This window comes from Pagrus major, chromosome 6 (genome assembly GCF_040436345.1).
Source record: "Pagrus major chromosome 6, Pma_NU_1.0".
NCBI classification, from domain to species: Eukaryota; Metazoa; Chordata; class Actinopteri; order Spariformes; family Sparidae; genus Pagrus; species Pagrus major.
The window spans coordinates 17,610,675-17,629,519 of NC_133220.1; the positions used below are offsets into that span (position 1 = coordinate 17,610,675).

Sequence of the window (18,845 nt, forward strand, 5' to 3'; positions counted from 1 at the left end):
CTGTTATGTCCCAACTATGTGCTGGAATGATGTTTGTAATAGAGACAAAAATCATGTTGCCTTCTAGGGGATTTTTGTCATTTTCATTAAAAGTCACTGGTCCAATCAGCATGTCCATCATCGCTCCACTTTAGCACAATGCTCTTGATCATAATCAAATCTAGATAAATCAAAAGTGTATTTCGACATGTGGTGGAATGAAATGTAATTGTGCTTGACTATTCACTGTTTTTTCTTTTTTAAATTCCCTTCTTTCTGCCCCGCAGCTGTAGTGTGGCGAATCAGATCAGCGTTGTAGGATGCCTCTTGGAGAGGATGGAAATGGATGGAAAAAGAAGACATCAGACATCAAAGAACATTATGACTTCAAAGAAGTGCTGGGAACGTAAGTTACACGGGTAGTTCGGTGCTGTTGTCCGAGTGAGGCCGGGTTACCAAAGGGGCGAAGTGGGCGACTGCACCGATGGCCTCGATCACCTCAGCTTGTGTTCCATCAAGCCTAATCCAATGTCAAGCTCGATAGCCCTGTACTCTAAATTTCAAACCACCCGTAACTGCTTAGTCATAATTTAAGCTCACCAGATCTATGATCTGCATCAAATTGTACTCACTTATAGATACCATCCACCTAAATATGATTTTTTGTCATCAAGATCCATGCGTTATTCCCTGAGAAATTAACAAAAATATAGAAATCTCTCAATGTTAAAGTAAGTAAGAAACAAAATCCTGGATCCGTCCCTTTATCGGGAACCACACCAACAGTTAATGGGGTCTATTCTGGGCTGAGAATCATTCTCCATTCAAGTTTCATGGGAATCTGTTCAATAGTTTTTGTGTAATCCTGCTGACAAACCAACACGCGGACCTGGGTGAAAACATAACCTCCTTGGTAGGTTAACAAAAAACAGCTGTCATACAATAAACATGGTGCCAGGAGTCTTGTTTGAGTCTTAATGGTAGAGTCTCTTAAGAAACTTGAATAACAGACCTCACTGTACGGTGTATGAAGTCTTTACTGTGACAGCCTGGGTTTGATTCCAGCTCTTTGCTGCATATCATCCCGTATCTCTGTCCGCTGCGTTTCCTGTCTCCATCTCCCTGTGACCATCTAAATAAAGCATGAGTCCCAAAAAAAAAAAGAGAACAAGAAAAACATGACTGACATTTTGGATGGCCTGTCACTTCTGCCTATTTTGACTCAGACTTGTCTTGTTCTTGGCCACTGTTGGATGCTGACTCAACTGTTTCCCACTCGCCTAAAGTATTCAAGAATGCACCATTTCCCCGGCCAATTTGGCACTCTATTGAGCAGCACAAAGACATTTTGAATGTATTACAGTTAATTTTTATGCATATATAAAAATAAAAAAGCCTTTTAAAATGAACTGAATCTAGTTTTGGAAACAGTTTGCATTTGGACACGTTGGTCTTTACAGTCATAACAGTGGTCGAGCTAGGGCTGCAATCGTATGTGCTTAACATGCATGTGTTTTATTTGCATGTATTTGTGTGTACGCGTGTGCAGTTATGCATGCATGGTTGCATACGAGTGTGTTTGTTTCTAAACATCATTATTATTCTCCCTGCTTCGGACATTACGGCAGAATTTGTGAAAGTGAATGACTGTATTCAAATTGAACACTGATTTATGTATTCAAAACAAGATGACTTGGTCAGCTATTCACACTGAGGACTTTATTTTAGCCGTTCCACACAAGTGATCTGTATTGTTATGGCACCCATCCAAGCCAGTCCTGCCAGGCCACTGTAGATCCAGTAGATGTGGCTGAGATCAGGTGATATCAGGCAGTTTGGCCTCATCTTAGCTCGGACTCGCTTGTTTTGTTGTTAGGAGAGTGAGTCCTGAATGGATGCAAGGCTGTTGTCAGTACACACATATTTTTGTTCATGAATGAAAGCAGTGAAAGAAACAAAATTCTAATTCAGTGGCTCTTTCTCATTGCCCACAACTTATCCAAATTACAATACAAAACCCAATGAAACCTGTAATCTTTTAATAACACCCATCTATCTCTGAATGTGTCATAATCAGCTGCACCTTCCTCTGCTGATATGATGATAGACCGCAGGGATGTGAGAGACAGCTGAACAGGTTATGTATTTCCATCAAGGGCTCACGTATAGAGAGATCACATAACCCCATGCCTGCAGTTGCTGCCTATGATTTATCTGATGCGATGTGGTCTCGAATCCAAAATAGGTTATCTTACATTTTTATTGAATACGCCTTCATTCTGCAATAAACTGCAAAATGAATGTTCATCCAGCAGGGTAAAGGCTTCCTTGCAGTTAGTAATGGTGAGGGCTGGACTCACACAGACCTGTGAATGCACTCCTCTCCAGGGGGACAGGATCGAGCCCAGATGGTCGGGCGGCACCTCTCCACCCCCCCCCCCCCCAAACTAAGTACAAGTGACCCAGCACACGTCCACCTGTGAGGACACGAGTGTGCCATATGGAGTGTGGTTGTTTTCTTTCTTCTTGGAATCACACCTGCTTCCCCAGAGAGGCAGCACAGAATCAGATTTTAATGACTGTGCAACTCTGGTTCGCATCCAAAAAAGTGAAATAGCAGTGGGAAGATGATGAGGCTGTCTGCTTATGTCGAGTGCTGTAGGAGGACATCAGAAGACTCCACTGGTGTGTGTCTCAGAGCTGCGCCTGCTGTATGAAATGCACTTTGACTAGCAGATTGTATATTTGAGAAATCACGGCTGCTGCTAAACGCTGATAAGTTCTGTTCTGATTCCACCGAGACTCGCAGGAACTTAAAACATTGATTGTAATTTGAAGTATGATATTAAGGGTTACGTAACGAGGATTGAAAGAGTGAATTGCCGGAATAGCATGTACCCATATTTCAGGAAAAAAAAAAAAAAAACAGGGATAGAAGCTGTAGTAATATTCTTTCCCTCCCGTCACTATAGCTGGACCTGGCAGAGGGCAGAATTAATGTGTTGACGGAAAGCTCCTTATGCTCGGAGAGAAGATTACAGAGGAGCTTTATCCAGGAATTCAGAGTATGAAGTTAATTGATTTATGTTGAAATATTATATTCAGATTCAGCTAATCCTTCGCAGTTCTACCTCTGTTTGGAGTCCACTTCAGGGACAAGCTGTCCCCGGAGGAAAAAAAATCCCCCAGTCAACAAACTTTGACTTTTCTGTTGTAATTCTCATTAACACTTCTCTCCTTTAACAATGTCATGTAAACAGGATGGAGTGAAAGTCTATATAAATATATTTGTCTTGCCTCTTGGCCTTTTTAGAGTCGTGCTTCTGTAAATATGGAGCCAAAAACTCTGTCGTAGCTTACGGTTTTCTTAACTGTGACCCAGAGGCGCTCTTTACCCAGAAAGGCTGTAGATGAAGGCGGAGAGAGTAGAGCAGCTCCCCCATTTCTGTAACTTCCTTCAAGGGACGTTTGGCCAAAAATAAAAAAAAAATACATATTTTTCCTCTTAACCGTAGCGCTATTTATTGATTTAGATTGTTTTGATGTGATGTTTTGGAGATGTAGGAATTAGATGGCATTCGGGTTGTGGTGCTCAAAGAGCCAAAAAATACAGCAAGCTTACTAAGCTAACTAAACTAAAGTAACAGTCAATGTTTACATCACTGTCTCGAGTATGAGCCTCCCGTCCGTAATCAGATACACACTTCCTTCTGCGTGGTGATACGGCATAGTTCGGCAGACAGAAAATAGTTCCTTCGTGAAACTTCTCACAACAAGGTCTGCGGATTATATTGAGTAACTGGGTCATGATTTCTGGAAAGAGACATTTCTTTTGAGTTTTTCAAATGTAGTTTTTGGTGTTTTGACACACAACACAAGCCGAGTGTGTTTCAGTTGAATTATATTGGAAAGAAGGCAAATGTCTCTACAGCTGATATCTCCAAAACTCGACATCTCACACCTAAAGAATCTAGATGGATAAATAGCGCTACAGATAAGAGGAAAAATATGTGTATTTGATTTTTTGGGTGAACCGTCCATTTAAAGGTGCCAAATGTAAGACTTGGCGTCTTGTTGAATTCATTCTCAAAACGTTTTTAAATGTTTTCAACTAAAATTCTTACATATTGCACTTTTAACAACTGTGTCTATCATGGATGTCGACACCAGGGACTTATTTTCCCCCAACAGTTTGATTAACTGTCCCATGATTTACTTGGACACGTATAGTCGTTGATTGAGCTTGATGTGTATGTATTAAATATGATCTTGGACCGAGACTTAAAGGCTTAGGAATAGCGATGATGTAGATGCATAAACATCATTTCAGTTTACGAGCCCTGTGGACAGAAATATCCCTGCAAGCTGGCAGCTTATCTGACAGAAATGAAGAGCATGGGGCCAGTTAACAAAACAATTTCAGACCACAGCGCAGCAGTAAAGAAAACAGTTGTAAACGTCCACAGCAGAGCACTTCTTAAATGCATTGCTCTTTTCAGATCTTACCATCTGATCTGTTCTCCAAACAAAATAGTTCCACGATACATAGATGGCACAGTCCTGCGAAGAGGTGCAGAATTTGGTGTTGATTCACAGTTGGAGCAGCAGTACGTACACAACTTTAACAGTACACAATTTGATTCCACATTGAAGCTTTTCAAGAGGGAACAAGAGGTTAAAGGCTAACTATAAGATGGGCTTTAATTTCATGGTGCCTTAAAAGGAATCAATGATACGAGAAGTAATACATGAGGCAGGCCAGTTGTAAGAATTCTTTGTGCGGTCCAGGTGAATAAAGTGTAGGCGTATAAACACTGTGACTATTCAGTACTAAACACTGTTGGAAAGCACTCTCACTGGCTGTTTTGTTCATAGAGAAGAGCAGAGGAGTTAAGAGGTTTGACCTACACATGACTTTAGTGGAGTACATGGAAAATATACAGTTGTACAATTGTTAGTGAATGGCTCAGTCCCGAGATCTGTTGATATGAATAAAGTTATTTTTCATAATGATGCAGATGGAAGAATGAATCTGGAGATTGTTTGGGATTTGGCATTGTACTGTATGTCCTCACACTCCTCTCTCAAACACACACACCCAACGAGCACACACACAAAATGGATTAGGCTAAAAAGAGAAAGCTTTTTTAGGACTCTGAGGCACGTTGGGCTTGAAGGAGCACTTGCATCAGGTGAGATCAATAGACTGATGGATGCTAGCAGCCTTCTGCAACAGGTCCAAGGGGCCTGACTCTGCCTGATTTATGGTGTATCTTTAAAACAACAACAACAAAGAAACATTATGAATAATGTTTGTCAGCAAACATCCATCTTTTTGAGTGCAATGGGCTTCAATTATATCAACCACTGATCATATAGGTAGTTACTGCGCAGCCAGTTCAGGAGCCAGTTGCGCCAGCTGTTTCTTAGCATAAACTTCGTTAAGACTTGGCAGTTTTAAGTGTTTACTAAGTGTAAATGTATGCATAGCTAAATTAAAGCCAGTTAGACCAGACAAACTAGTTCTTTCAAAGAGACTGTTTTTTGCTGAATATTTACACCTGGAAACCCCATAACTACTACTACAACCAATCCAACGATTTGTTTGTTACAACCATAACAATGCCATGTATTACCTGCAAGGAGCAAGGAAACGTCAACACCAAATGGATTAAAACGCTGCACGTCCGCCAGAACTACAAGTCTGATTTGAACCATGTCGCACCACCATGTTTCTACAGTAGCCCAGAACGGACAAACCAGACACTGGTTGTGCCACAATAGGGGACCTGGACCTTTAAGGCTTGATGTGCAACATGCAAAATTCAAAACACAAATGTTTTGAATTCATGACACAGCTTGTGATGCTCCGATGACTTCCTGTTTAAAAAGTTAATGTTGATTAGTTTGCTATACGGCGCGAGCAACTGATTTACACATGCTGAAATTTCGACTAGTTTGGATGTATCCTGTGTTTGACTGGTCTGAAGCTAGCCAGCAGCTAACTTTAAAAGACCTTAAGAGAGATGTGTCTACAACTTACAGCGCAAATGTATTGTCATGTAGTTTATTAACAGCCCATCATATTAAACAACTCAGATACATGGAAGATTGCAATTGGGGTGAAAAGCACTTCGAGACACTGACAGCGATGATATGAGAATGTGTGAATCAATATTTCCCGTATGGACAGCTGGGATTACAGTGTCTTCAACAACTTCTGTGTGTGTGTGTGTGTGTGTGTGTGTGTGTGTGTGTGTGTGTGTGTGTGTGTGTGTGTGTGTGAGAGAGAGAGAGAGAGAGACCCATGCTGTGTTGGTGTTCATGTTGTGCTGATGGCTTTGGGGCAGACACCATCACTCTGCTACAGATGCAGATGATAACCAGACACAGGCTTTTATGTCGTGCTTCATCCATCCATCTATCCATCCATCCATCCATCCATCCATCCATCCATCCATCCATCTAAAAATATGCAGTCACAGTCTTGTTCATGTACACAAAAACAGCAGTGCGTCAGCTATGAGTCTTGAGACCAATGACTCATTTGAATCTTATTTATTTCAATTTGTAACAGCAAGTTAATGTGCTACAGCAAGTAAGTGTGCGTGCCAGGATTATGTATTGGCATTAAATACATAAAAATGATGCAGCAAGATTTGAGTGGTGTGTTGCTGGTGGAAAAAAGAAACTATGTGCTTTAATCTGAGACTGAAGAAATGCAGCGTCCACTTTCTCATTTCACTCCTGTCTAATGTTCAAACTTACACATGAGTTCATCTCATCAGCTCAGAATAACCGCTACAGTTGCCTCCTCTCTTCTTTCGTCTGCTGTGCCTTTTCCTACCCCCCTGAGAGGCCAGCTCTACTACATCTCCATGTAGAAATTAGCGACTGGATGGTTAATTACAGTGTGTCTCACAGCAGCATTATGGAAGTGTGTGTGCAAGGATTTTCTTCTTATTATGAGTAGTATAGATAAAGCATGGATCAGGTTACATAGAGTATAAATGTGTAATCAGATACTTTCTGTAGCAAAAGCAGTCAATGATGACATCTTCCAGTCTAATAGTCTGTTTATAGTGCAGGGAGAAATTGTGGGAAGCATATCAAGCTCATCTCGCCTACTGACAAATTTGACAATAGCAGTGGTGAAAATAGCAGATACTGCTGCTACTGATATTATTTAGCTGTTTGGGTAGGGGCGTGTTTTATTTTAAAAAAACAACATTGATCTGCTTACCTCTGTTTATGAACAGCCATGGCTGAGGCCAGCTCACAGGATCGTGTTTCCATGTTGAAGCTAACCAGCTAAAGCTAAAATAATGTGTCAAGTGTTCGAAATTTTGATCGACAAAATTAATTGGCAACATCTTGATAACTTAGTAATTATTTTGTAAGTCAATTTCAAGCAGAAAACATGTTTTGGTTCAAACTTCTCAAGTGCAAGAATTTAAGAAGCAACACATCCTCGTACCTTAATGACTAAATAGGTTGAATGCCAGTCAGTCCCAAGACACTATATATTACTGCTCTCAGAACATATGCTCACAGTTTGGTTAGGTTTAGGCACTAAAACTACTTTGATAGGTTTACGAAAACAATGTGGTTCGGGTTAAAATAACTACATTACTTATGTAACTTCACTGCATTAGTAAGATAAAATATCTCACCATTTACTATTGGTTTTGCTGAGTTGTCTGCTCATGGTTGTTTTTCTGACGTTGGTCATAAGGTTAGTTTTGGCCCGCCAGATGTTTTTTGTGTAACAACAACAAAAAAAGGACTATAAATCACTGATGTTTTGTTTTTATGTGCGTAAAATTGCTCTCAAGGCTTGAATCCCCAATTATTATTCATTATTTCATAATGTGAGCCCAGCAGGCAGATTGAGTTAAGGGGACTTTGGATCATCTTAACAATATAACACAATAGGAGTTTGCTTTTGGCCTGTGGCCCACCATCAAGTTTGGATTTTGGAAGAATCTTTATTTGATCACATATCATACAAAGTACAACATAGTGAAAATGGTACTCTGCATTTAACTCATCTCGAGGGAGCAGTGAGCAGTGTGCATGCGCCCGGGGACCAACTCTAGATCTCACCAAGCGCCTTTGGTCAAGGGCACTGACTGGAGAATTATACTAATGCGCATGTTTCAATGGTGGATACCCGGAGGAAACCCGGGCAAGCACAGGGAGAACGTACAAACTCCGCACAGAAAGGTCCTGCCCCAGCAGGATTCAAACCCAGGACGTTCTTGCTGTGAGGTAACAGTGCTGACCCCTGGGAAAAACCCTGCAGTAGACCATATTTCTAATCATTAAATCAAGAAAATAATGCAGAATAATCAGAAATTAAAATAATCATTGGTTGCAGCCCTATAGATGTTTCTTCAGGCATGGCAAGAATCAGAAACATTGTTTTCAGTAGTGTTCACATGTTAGTAACCTACCCATCTGTCTCCCTGTCTCGCTTACTGAGAATTCTATTTTAAAAAGCCAATAAGACTAAATAGATTATTACTTGCTGGTAATAGAAATTTAACACTCTCCACCATTTGAGGAAACCCTGGCTGCAAATGCTGCAGACTTAAACACATTAAAATGCTTTTATGGGTCGATGAGAATTGGAGCTTTATGTGATTTTGCATTGAGATTATTTTAAGGGACTAAAAAAATGAAACCGGAGATGTGTGTGTGAGAGAATCGCCTCTCTTTCTCGTGTGCATCGTCAGTTTCAGTATGCAAACGTTTCTGCCGCGCTGGTTCGTTGAGCACAAGATGGCCACAGTACAAAGCCATCTCAAGGATTACCACAGATCCACATGAGCATTCATTATGGCATGAAGATGGAAAGAAATGCATGTTGCGAGGAGAGTTATTAACTGTAATCATTAAGAGCAGAATAAACAGAAAGTTAGAGATGCCTGCCTCCTTATCACTGCATCTTTTTATCCAAGGTTGCAGACTCAAGTGGAGTTAAGACTCCTGACGTGCTGCACAGTGCGACAGATGGGGGTGGGAGAAGGGCTATTTGCTCAAACATGACATTGAACTTCCTCTGTGTGTCGCATGACAGCGCTGATTCACACACATGTAAAGGATCCCTGTGGCTGCTAACAATGTTCGTGCGCTCAGGCCTCCTCCTGAGCTCCCTCCCACGCTCCTGTGGGGAGACTGTGTAAATACACACCATTCTCCCTCTCGCCATCACGGTAATCCATAATGCAGTCTAGTCTCCCTCAGAAACAGCCGCACTACATTTGCTCTTTCTATTATTGAATGGAATAAAAATAGTTTGCTCTTTTTAAAAGCAATTGATACGACTATAAATGTCCGGATGTGACTGTTGCTTCGCCTCACCTCCCGAGCCTTTTCTCAGCCCCCCCAAAAAACCTCTCAGTAATGTCACCATTTTGAATAATTCATCTAAGCAGCACTCACACATGCACACACACACACACACACACACACATGCATACACACGCCATATAAACACACAGATGGCTGAACGGAGGCTATTTTGAGACCTTTATTTAAAAGCTCTGGTGTTGTGGTTAGCTGAGAGACAGTTTTTAGCAGGCCACAGAAATATCTAATTACTTTATTTAGTGTGGGAATCAACCAAATACACACACACACTTTCAAGAGGAATAAAAAAAGATTTGCATAATAAGCTCTGAATTTTCTGTTTTTACATCCATCATGGCCTGTAGCATAAGAAGAGTCCTGGTTTAGCTTCCCGATTGTGTCCGTTTCACCTCACACTCCCACACGTTTCTTTCTTTCTCTAATGTTTGAATATGTGTGTGTGTTGTTCCACTTCTTGTTTCAGGGGAGCTTTCTCAGAGGTGGTTCTAGCCGAGGAGAAGAGGACCCAGAGGCTGGTGGCCATCAAGTGCATCCCCAAGAAAGCGTTAGAAGGCAAAGAGAACAACATCGAAAATGAGATCGCCGTACTACACAGGTGAGGTCGAGACCCGTCGCCGCGCTCCTGCTCCGCGTCCAGCGGGAGGATTCAGCCGGTGCAGCCTCCCCGACAACAATCCGTGCACAGATGCAGAATAGCATATGCAAGGGGTCAATTGAACGGGTTACTAAATGCATGGTGTCAGTAGAAACAGTAGGATTGTGCACCAGAAATGTCAGGAGTAAAGAAGATAGACCTATTTTTAGTGTCCCTGTTGCCAGGGCAACAGCACACAGAGGCGGAGATGGTGATGGTGTGTGGAGTTCCCCGCAGCAGTGTATTGAAGAAAGAGAAAGAGACATAGAGGGTGGAGAAGTGGAGAGGGGGGTAGGGCATGATGGAAGGAGGAAGATATGGGGGAATGGGTGAGTGGAGTTTCGTCTAAAAGTCAGCGTTCAATAAAAAAGAAAGTCGTGAGAGAGCAGAAAGAAAGTAAGAAGAATCTGAACAGAGAGGGATTCTCTGTTTCTATAAGAAGTCATTTGCTCCTCTCAGCTGCTGATGTGTTACAGCGATGGTGCGTTCACATGCTCTCAGCTCTACTCCAAAGCCAAGAGAGATGCTCGACTGTCTGTCGGCTGCTTCGTAACAATAAACGATCCAATTCTATTTTATTTGTGTGCGAGAGAAAAACATCCCGTCACTCTGCGATAATCTCCAAAGCCGGTCTTTGTTAGTGGTTCCAGCTGCAGACGCTGGTCATTGTCATCCGCAGCAAGAGGTAGTTAGTGCATCTAAAGCTTCTCTGTGCTTCATCCGAGAGGCTTTCCCAGTTTGTCTTTCATGAGAACGGGGCAAACACACAGGTTTGATCCCAATTTACTGTAGGGCTTTCCGTGGAGCAGAGAAAACAGATGAGAGCGATTTGGGTTGTGCAGCAAGAATGCCATCTGGTGACCAATTGACAGTAAGCATTAGAGAAATCTGGCTCAATTAAAAATGTTCCATTCGATGATTTCTCTCCATTTATCTTCCTCAGAATCAAGCATCCCAACATTGTTTCGCTGGAGGACATCTTTGAAAGTACATCCCATCTATATCTTGTCATGCAGCTGTGAGTTCCTCCTCCTCTTTGTCTTATACAAGGGCCAATTATATGATAGAGGGTATGCATTCAGCAGGCATTTTTACTGTTAAACAAGAGTAAAACGATGATGTGATTGATCGATTGTTGGATTTACAAAAAGAAAAATCAGGAATTTATCAAGCAAAGTGCCTCGAATGAGACTTTTTGCTGCTTTTCTCTGTTTAACATCTTAGTAAATTGAATGTCTTCGTTTTTTGGACTGTTTGTCAAACAAAACAAAATATTTAGAAATTTAGTTTTTCAGCTTTTACGTTACTTACAACTAACTTATTAACTTACATTACATTGACATTCAGTTTACATGCAGTTTGCCCCTTTTGTTTACCCTCAAGTAGCTTAAGGGATGTAAAATCCTCTTATTTCCCATTCTAGTGTCATATATATTCAGATATAGTCCGTATCACTTGAAATTCTCAGACTCAAACCCTTTAATATTCACATCTTCAGTAAAGGTGCAAGATCTTTTAGCTGTTATTCATGATTTTTCACCTGACAGAGTATCTGGAGGCGAGCTGTTTGACAGGATTGTGGAGAAAGGTTTCTACACAGAGAGAGATGCCAGCCAACTCATCCACCAGATCTTGGATGCGGTCAAATATCTCCACGATATGGGGATCGTCCACAGAGACTTAAAGGTATCGTTGCTCAGGGAAGACAAAAATACAACAAGCTGGCTATTTTTCCTATTTTCAAACCGTCTTCTTTGATCTCCCTCCTTCGTGCCTTTGCAGCCAGAGAACTTGCTGTATTACAGTATGGACGAAGACTCCAAGATCATGATCAGTGACTTTGGACTGTCAAAGATCGAGGGAGCGGGCAGCGTCATGTCCACGGCCTGTGGCACTCCTGGATATGTGGGTAAGGCATTTATTTCTCTGGTCAGCCACTCTCTCCTCACCTCCCCCCTCTCTTTCATGTGAGCTCAGCACTTGCTATTTCAGCTGATATCCCCTCTTTATTCAGAGCATTGTGAGAGGCTCTTTCATCCACTACTGAGTCAATTGCAAGTGTTTCAGAAGTGCTCTCTACCTGTTTAATGTGACCTGCCAGATCACATGGTATTACTGAAAGGTCAAGATTACTTGAATTCCCCCTCACTGCTGCTGTGTGTTGTATATTTTCCACTTGTCCTGGATGTGTGTGTGTTTCACAGCTCCTGAGGTGCTCGCTCAGAAGCCATACAGCAAAGCAGTGGACTGCTGGTCCATAGGAGTTATTTCTTATATTCTGTAAGTCTGAGCTCATTCATCACTGAGAAGTATGTACAGTGATCATTTACTTGTATTGATGATGTTCCAATATCCCTCAGGTTATGCGGATATCCTCCGTTTTACGATGAAAACGATGCCAAGCTATTTGAGCAGATTCTGAAAGCAGAGTATGAGTTTGACTCTCCGTACTGGGATGACATCTCAGATTCAGGTACCACCGGTTACTAAAAACATCTGCTCACAAGTCAGAGTGGTTTATTACAACATGAACTCCGGTTGTGTTTGCAGCCAAAGACTTCATCTGCCACCTGATGGAGAAAGAGCCTTTGAAGAGATACACATGTGAGCAGGCGCTCCAGCATCCATGGTGAGTCAAAATACTTACACATTTTAATAATATAGTATAGAACTACCAAACATCCCAGAGGTTTATGTTTGTAAATTGGTCATCTTTGGGATTTGGACTGTTGGTCAACCAAAACAAGCAATTTAAAGACATCATGTTGGGATTTTGAAAATTACAACGGCCATTTTCTTTTTAAACAATTTTTCTGATATTTCACAGGAATAAAAAACTAGTTATCTTCATTATTGATTCATCAGTCAGTTATTTTCTTGATCCAACAACTAATCTGATGCCCCAGTAGCTCAGTTGGTAGAGCATGCACCCCATGTATAGAGGCTGTGTCCTCACTGCAGTGGCCCAGGGTTTGAATCCGATCAATATTCATATATATATTTAAAAAAATCTGTCTATAAAATATCAGAAAGTAGTGAAAAATGCACATTATAATTTCCAGACCAAACATGAAAAAGCTCCATGATGTTCAGTTTACCATCACAAACAGTATTAAAGTATTAAACCTTCACAGAAGCTAGAATCAGCTGACCTGACGTGCCAGATGGTTTGTCACACCGAACCACCTGGGAAGTGTTAGACACTTGTTAGACACTGTCAGAAAATACTTGGCAGGTGACAGGACAAACCATTTGACTATCATTGTCTATCACAGGCTAACCTTAGCCAATCAGATTAACAGATCAACCAGTGGAGCGCAGTCGCGAGGATAGCACAAACATGTTCTCCTTCAGTGAAAGCCTTCAGTGTTGTTCTTTGCTCCTCTATCAATGATATAAGCTCTCCAGTTCTGATATAACAGATGCTAGAGCAGCATCTACACTTACCTCTTGAGCAGCCGCCATTGTTGCTTTCAAACAAACAGTCGCTCCTCTCATTGGTCATCACACCTAAACCACACCCACCCTCGCAAGGTAAATAATCAGCTAATGTTTGGCATTGTTGCCTCAAAAACGACTGGAATTAATCGATTAGCAACATCTGTATCGGTTAATTATATGTCGATCTATTAATTGCCAAATGTTAAGGTGAATTAGCCTCTGTCAGGTTCCTTAAATGTTCTCTAATTCTTGCTGACTTTGCAGGATCTGTGGAGACACGGCTCTGGACAAGAATATCCACGAATCTGTCAGCGCTCAAATCAAGAAGAACTTTGCCAAAAGTAAATGGAAGGTCAGTGTCTTGGCTGAATCGCAGAGCAACCTGCTGAAGGAGCAGTATTAAGATTGGCAGGAGCCGGAGCACATTTTGTACGCCCTTGCTGTTTTTCTCCCTCACTAGCTGTCAGACACGAAGGTTTATCCCTCCCCTCTCTCTTTCTCTCTGTTCATGCAGCAAGCGTTTAATGCCACAGCGGTGGTGCGCCACATGCGGAAGTTGCAGCTGGGCACTAGTCTCGAGGGACCCAGTCAGATTACTCCCACCAGTCCCTGCCATGGACATCTGCTCCCAGAGGAGGAAGAGGAGGAGGAGGAGGAAGATGATTTGGGGAATGGAGAGGAGGAGAGCTGTAAGTTATCACTTCATAGTGAATGAGCAGACACTCTCACATACAGTAATTATACCACAGGGTGTAGTTAAGGGTTAGTGATGGAAAGTCGTAATAAACTTTCAGAGGAGCTGGATGTGTGAAAGAAGATGATGTTACGAGTTACTTACAGTTGCATTAATTAGCTTCAATGTCAGCAGCCAAGTGAAATACGACTAACAAGTCCTGATATATATTCCACACGGGTCGTACTGAAGTGTTCTCTCTCTCTTCTCGTTAGCTAAAGTCTTTAGATCACAGTAATTTAATGTTGTAAACTCACATTTTGACCCTCTTGTGGCCAACTTTAATCTTTCCAGTGACCCAGCATCTACCTGTCCTATCTGACGTGAATGCAGCGTTAGTAAGAGGAAGACGCAGGGTTTAATGAGGAAAAAGAGGAGACTCGGTGAGGGGTGTCAGCCTCAGGCATGTGATCCAACTTTGAGCCTCAGACAGTACCTAGAGAAGGGAAAAATGAGGGAGGTGTGCACAGGATTGAGTGAAAAACGGAGGATGGAGGGGATAAAGGAGGGATGGAGAGGATGAATAATTGTGACGAGGGATAGAGGGAGGGATGAAGCTAAAGAGTTAACGGGGAGACGGCAAGTGAAGAGAGTTGCGAAAACTGAGACAAAACGAAGAGGATGGGTCAACCAGGTTTACTGTAAGCAGGACTGACAGGTGATTAGAGGCTCAGCTGAGAAGTGGAGTTGCTCCTGAAATAAGAGAATTCTGTATTCTGTTCACATAAGTGTGACAGGTCTAACTTTTGGTCGTGCTTATTTTGCACTTGGCACCTTGGTTGCCATCTTCGTAGAGATTCTGGAAACACAACTCGAGCAAAGTGTATCAGAGAAAGCAGTGCAAAGGCATAAAGCATAAATCATTTCAAGCTCTTCTAACCGAACGTAAACACACAAATTAGCACTCGCTAACTTCATAGTGATCTATTTATGGGGCAAACCATGCTAGCTGTATGGGTAGAAATATTGCAAAGTATCTTTTCATCTGTAGAATTAACAACACTTATAATGTATTGCTTTAAACATAGACCTTTTTCCAGAAATCAAGATCCGGTTGTGAGCAGTTTAATTTAGGAACCCTTTTCTTTCTAATGAACTACACCCGCCAACCGTACCATTGTGCAGAAGGAAGCGTGCATCGACTCATGGATGAGGGGCAGGATGTAGTCCAAGTCCCAGGATGAGCACCAGGCTTTGAAGCAAACTGTCATAGTGGCCAAACCATGTAACTACAATGTCACGTGACACAGTTTTTTCCCCATATGCTTACTTTGTGAAAGAAGCGGCTGTAAAACCATGGATAATTTCTTTTGAGTTTCACAACCCCGGTGAAATGACTCATTTTACTATCATAATTTGAACCATTTGGTCCAATAAAATTTGGAAAGTCTACAAGAGCCACAAGATTAAACCATTAGCCGGCTTGGTCGGCGGTAGTCTCTAGTGCCACTCTCTATGGGCCCCAAAACGTGGTAGATCCAGGTAATTTCATAGTGCTCAGTTCATGTGCTACTGAGCAGCTTTCATAGGAATGAATGGGGCTCCACCTCCCTCCAATACTGTGTCCAGGTTTTAATGTAACGTCCTTGATGTAAACATTAATGGCATCCTCAAATGTATTTTTTGGCACAAGAAGCCAGATGTTATCTAGTTTCTTGATGTGTCTTAGCACGTAGGGAGCTGTCCATTTGGTCCAACTAGAGTCTAGTACTGCAGTGTTCATCAGGGCACTAACCCCACTCCATCAGTCCTCACAGCAGTCCACTGTATTACCAGCAATTGCGCCTAATTTTCTTGCATTTCCTCAGAAGATGATAACAAATCTTATCTCGTAAGCTACTACCTCTCTAGCATGCACACTTGCTAAATTGACACCAACCCACAGCCTCGCACATGTAAACAAACCAGAGTGTGCAGATGATGTGGCAGCTGTTTGGTTTGCCGGCTGGTTGCTCCAGAAGTGGATGACGTAGATCCCTGTGCAGTTAGAAACAATATCTAATCCAGGCAGGGAGCTGTTTACTTTTGGGGAGGCTCTGAAACAAGCAGTTTCAATGACTTCCCAAACATGTTGTTTATTTGGAAAGCTTATCGGGGCTGCTTTGCCCGATATGTAGTCAGATTTCCTGTATATCTACAAAGGAGGTGGTGAGTGCAAAGTTAGATAAGACCTTAGTTGACAATAAACAGAATTTCCCTTTAAAGGTGCACCATGTAGTATTGAGAAACAAATTCAGAAATATTTATCTTTTCCATAACTGAATAAACGAGCTGTTCTCAGAGGAAAACACTGGAACAGAACACTGGTTGAAGCTAGAAAGATGGCAGGGTCTGCCACATATAAACAAAGTTTAACAGTATGAAATTGTGATGTCCTTTAAGGTCAGTTTGTATTCAGTTTATTCAGTCATGAAAATGAAGTCACTTTGTTTATTTAACTTGTTTAAGCATGAAAATGAATCAGTAACCATTTTTCTCTTCTGAGCTAAATGTCTTCCCAAAAACAACATAGTGCACCTTTAACTTCCGACTGTATATCCCCTGTTTCGCTCTCATCTCCAGTGTCCCACTATGAGGACGGCCGTCGTGGAAGCACCGAGGGCAGCGCGGATCGGGACAGCCTGAGAAGCTGCACCTACTGCTGCAGGCCAGCCAGTCGCGTCTGAGCACATCCTCCCGTTATCATGGAGCGCCCAGAGCCCGCCCCGCCCGCCCAGTCTGGCCAGGAATGCAGAGTAGTTATCAGGCAGTGTCCACCAGAGTACCTCCACAGCAAGCAGGTGATAGCGTGGAGAGACATACTGTAAGTCTTTGTCAACAAAAAAAACATCCTGACCTAAGATACACACTTTTTACAAGGCTGCTCCAAGTCATTTAATAAAAGGGCCTGTCTGCATGATAATCCTGAATAAACCCCCCAAGCAACCTAACATGTAGTTGTCCTTTCGTGCAGCTCTAGCAGACGGTGGTCATATCACAGTGTGTGTATTACAGGAAGTGTTTCTGGATGTTAGCTTGAGAAAGGATCCTAGCCTCTGGATTACAAATCAAAGAGGAGGCAGTGGCCTAAAGGGAGTCTTTCTTGTCCATTACTTTTGTTCTCACGTTATCACATCTACCTCTAACCGCACTCACTGTCTGTCTACATCCATCTGGCTCACACACTCTACATTACTGGCAGCTTCCTCCAAAAAAATCTGGCCAGACAGGGCACAAAGAAAAGGCTTTCTCGGGGGGGAAACAGGACTGAAAGCTACTCCTGCATGTCTTAACCCATCCACGTGACTCAGTCCAGTCACTGACCAAGTAGCTGTTTAGTTGAGTAGATTTAATCTCAAGGCATGTCTTCACTGCCAATGCCACCTGCCCTTATGTTCGGTTCCATCACTTCTTTCTCATATTAAGTGTTTCTGTCTTTCTAAGTATTTACTACTTTTGTTTAAATCCTCTGTTGGAAAGTTGAGGGTGATTCTGGGGGTTTTGGACTCTATATTCTGGCTCAGACTGGGTTTGTGAAGAGTGGTTCTGACCTGGAGGGTCTGCATGCTTCTGTTGGGGAAAATGTCGAAAAATGTATGAAAATCAAAAGGAAGCTTTTTTTCTTTTCTTTTTTTTTGTTTTATGGCTGTTCTGTTATCAGAGGCTCAAACTGAGATCCCCATAAATCACAGGAATCTGACCTTCTGCCATCGTGTTAGGAGGAGTTATTTTGAAGGTGCACATCTACGTGTGGGGAGGAAAATGATCACATTCATATCACGCTCATCCTCCTTGTTCTGTTGCTGGCACGTCTAAATATCCACCTGCTGTCAGTCTCTTACTCTGAGTCGGAGGGATCTCAGTCTGGGCGCTCGGCCTGCTCTGTGCTGTGCACCTCTAGTGGAAGAAGTTTTGGTCTACTGTTTGCATGACCTGGTTAAATATGTTTACATGAATGATGATCAATTAGTATAAACACACATGATTATTATTACTCTGTTGTATTGAAAAAAAAATGATGTAATACTGTAATTTTGAGCTATATAATGTGAAGTGAGTAACACCAGAAGTAATGTTGTTGACAAAAGTACAACACAGCACAGTGGACTTATCATTTGCATTGACTATGAAGGTCAAGTCTCTACCTGAGTGACATTTCTCCTGTACTATGTTTATTCACAACTCAAATAATTATTTTTCTTCAGTCTGTTTTCTTGCCGTTGCTTATTGTTGAATCTCTTGAGCTGTTTATCCATGTCTGATACCTGGGCACAAGCTGAAAAACACCTTCATTTTAGCTAGGTGCCAGCCTAAAAAAACATATATATATCACAGGGATTGAAACATCTACTGTCTGCCATGGGAGTAGCCTTCAGTGTACAAGCTCTACATCTGTCCCCCTGAGTAGATGAACTACAGCACTAAAGCCATAAGGTGAAGTGGGGATGTCTTACTGCAGATTAAAACATGTTGTCATCTTATGAATCTACGGCTCAGATAAAGGATGGCGATGTCTGACAAGATATTTAATGTAGAAAAGATAAATTACACTCTCCCTGCGACAACCGGCTAAAAACACTTTAATGTTGATATCAATCATACCATGCCATTATTAATTTAAGGTATGTCCTGACATAATGCCGTATTATTATTATTATTATTAGTTAGTTGTAGAGATAATTTACCAACCCATAAAAAATGTGT

The 18,845-nt window shown here is 41.8% G+C and overlaps 1 protein-coding gene across 1 annotated transcript; it reads left to right on the forward strand.

The window, feature by feature from the left end:
• The first annotated feature begins 299 nt into the window (after positions 1-299).
• On the forward strand, positions 300-16,828 carry camk1a (calcium/calmodulin-dependent protein kinase Ia). The gene is made up of 11 exons (XM_073468698.1): positions 300-385; positions 9,818-9,949; positions 10,932-11,006; positions 11,536-11,674; positions 11,771-11,897; positions 12,193-12,268; positions 12,349-12,461; positions 12,539-12,617; positions 13,694-13,781; positions 13,944-14,118; positions 16,725-16,828. Exons 1-11 carry the CDS (start codon positions 300-302, stop codon positions 16,826-16,828), a joined length of 1,194 nt encoding a protein of 397 aa, XP_073324799.1.
• The last annotated feature ends 2,017 nt before the right edge of the window (positions 16,829-18,845 follow it).

Coding starts and splice junctions, on each gene's coding strand:
- camk1a (XM_073468698.1), top strand. CDS start 300: ATGCCTCTTGGAGAGGATGGAAATGGATGGAAAAAGAAGACATCAGAC. Junction 386..9,817: donor TTCAAAGAAGTGCTGGGAAC/GTAAGTTACACG, acceptor TTCTTGTTTCAG/GGGAGCTTTCTCAGAGGTGG. Junction 14,119..16,724: donor GAATGGAGAGGAGGAGAGCT/GTAAGTTATCAC, acceptor TCTCATCTCCAG/TGTCCCACTATGAGGACGGC.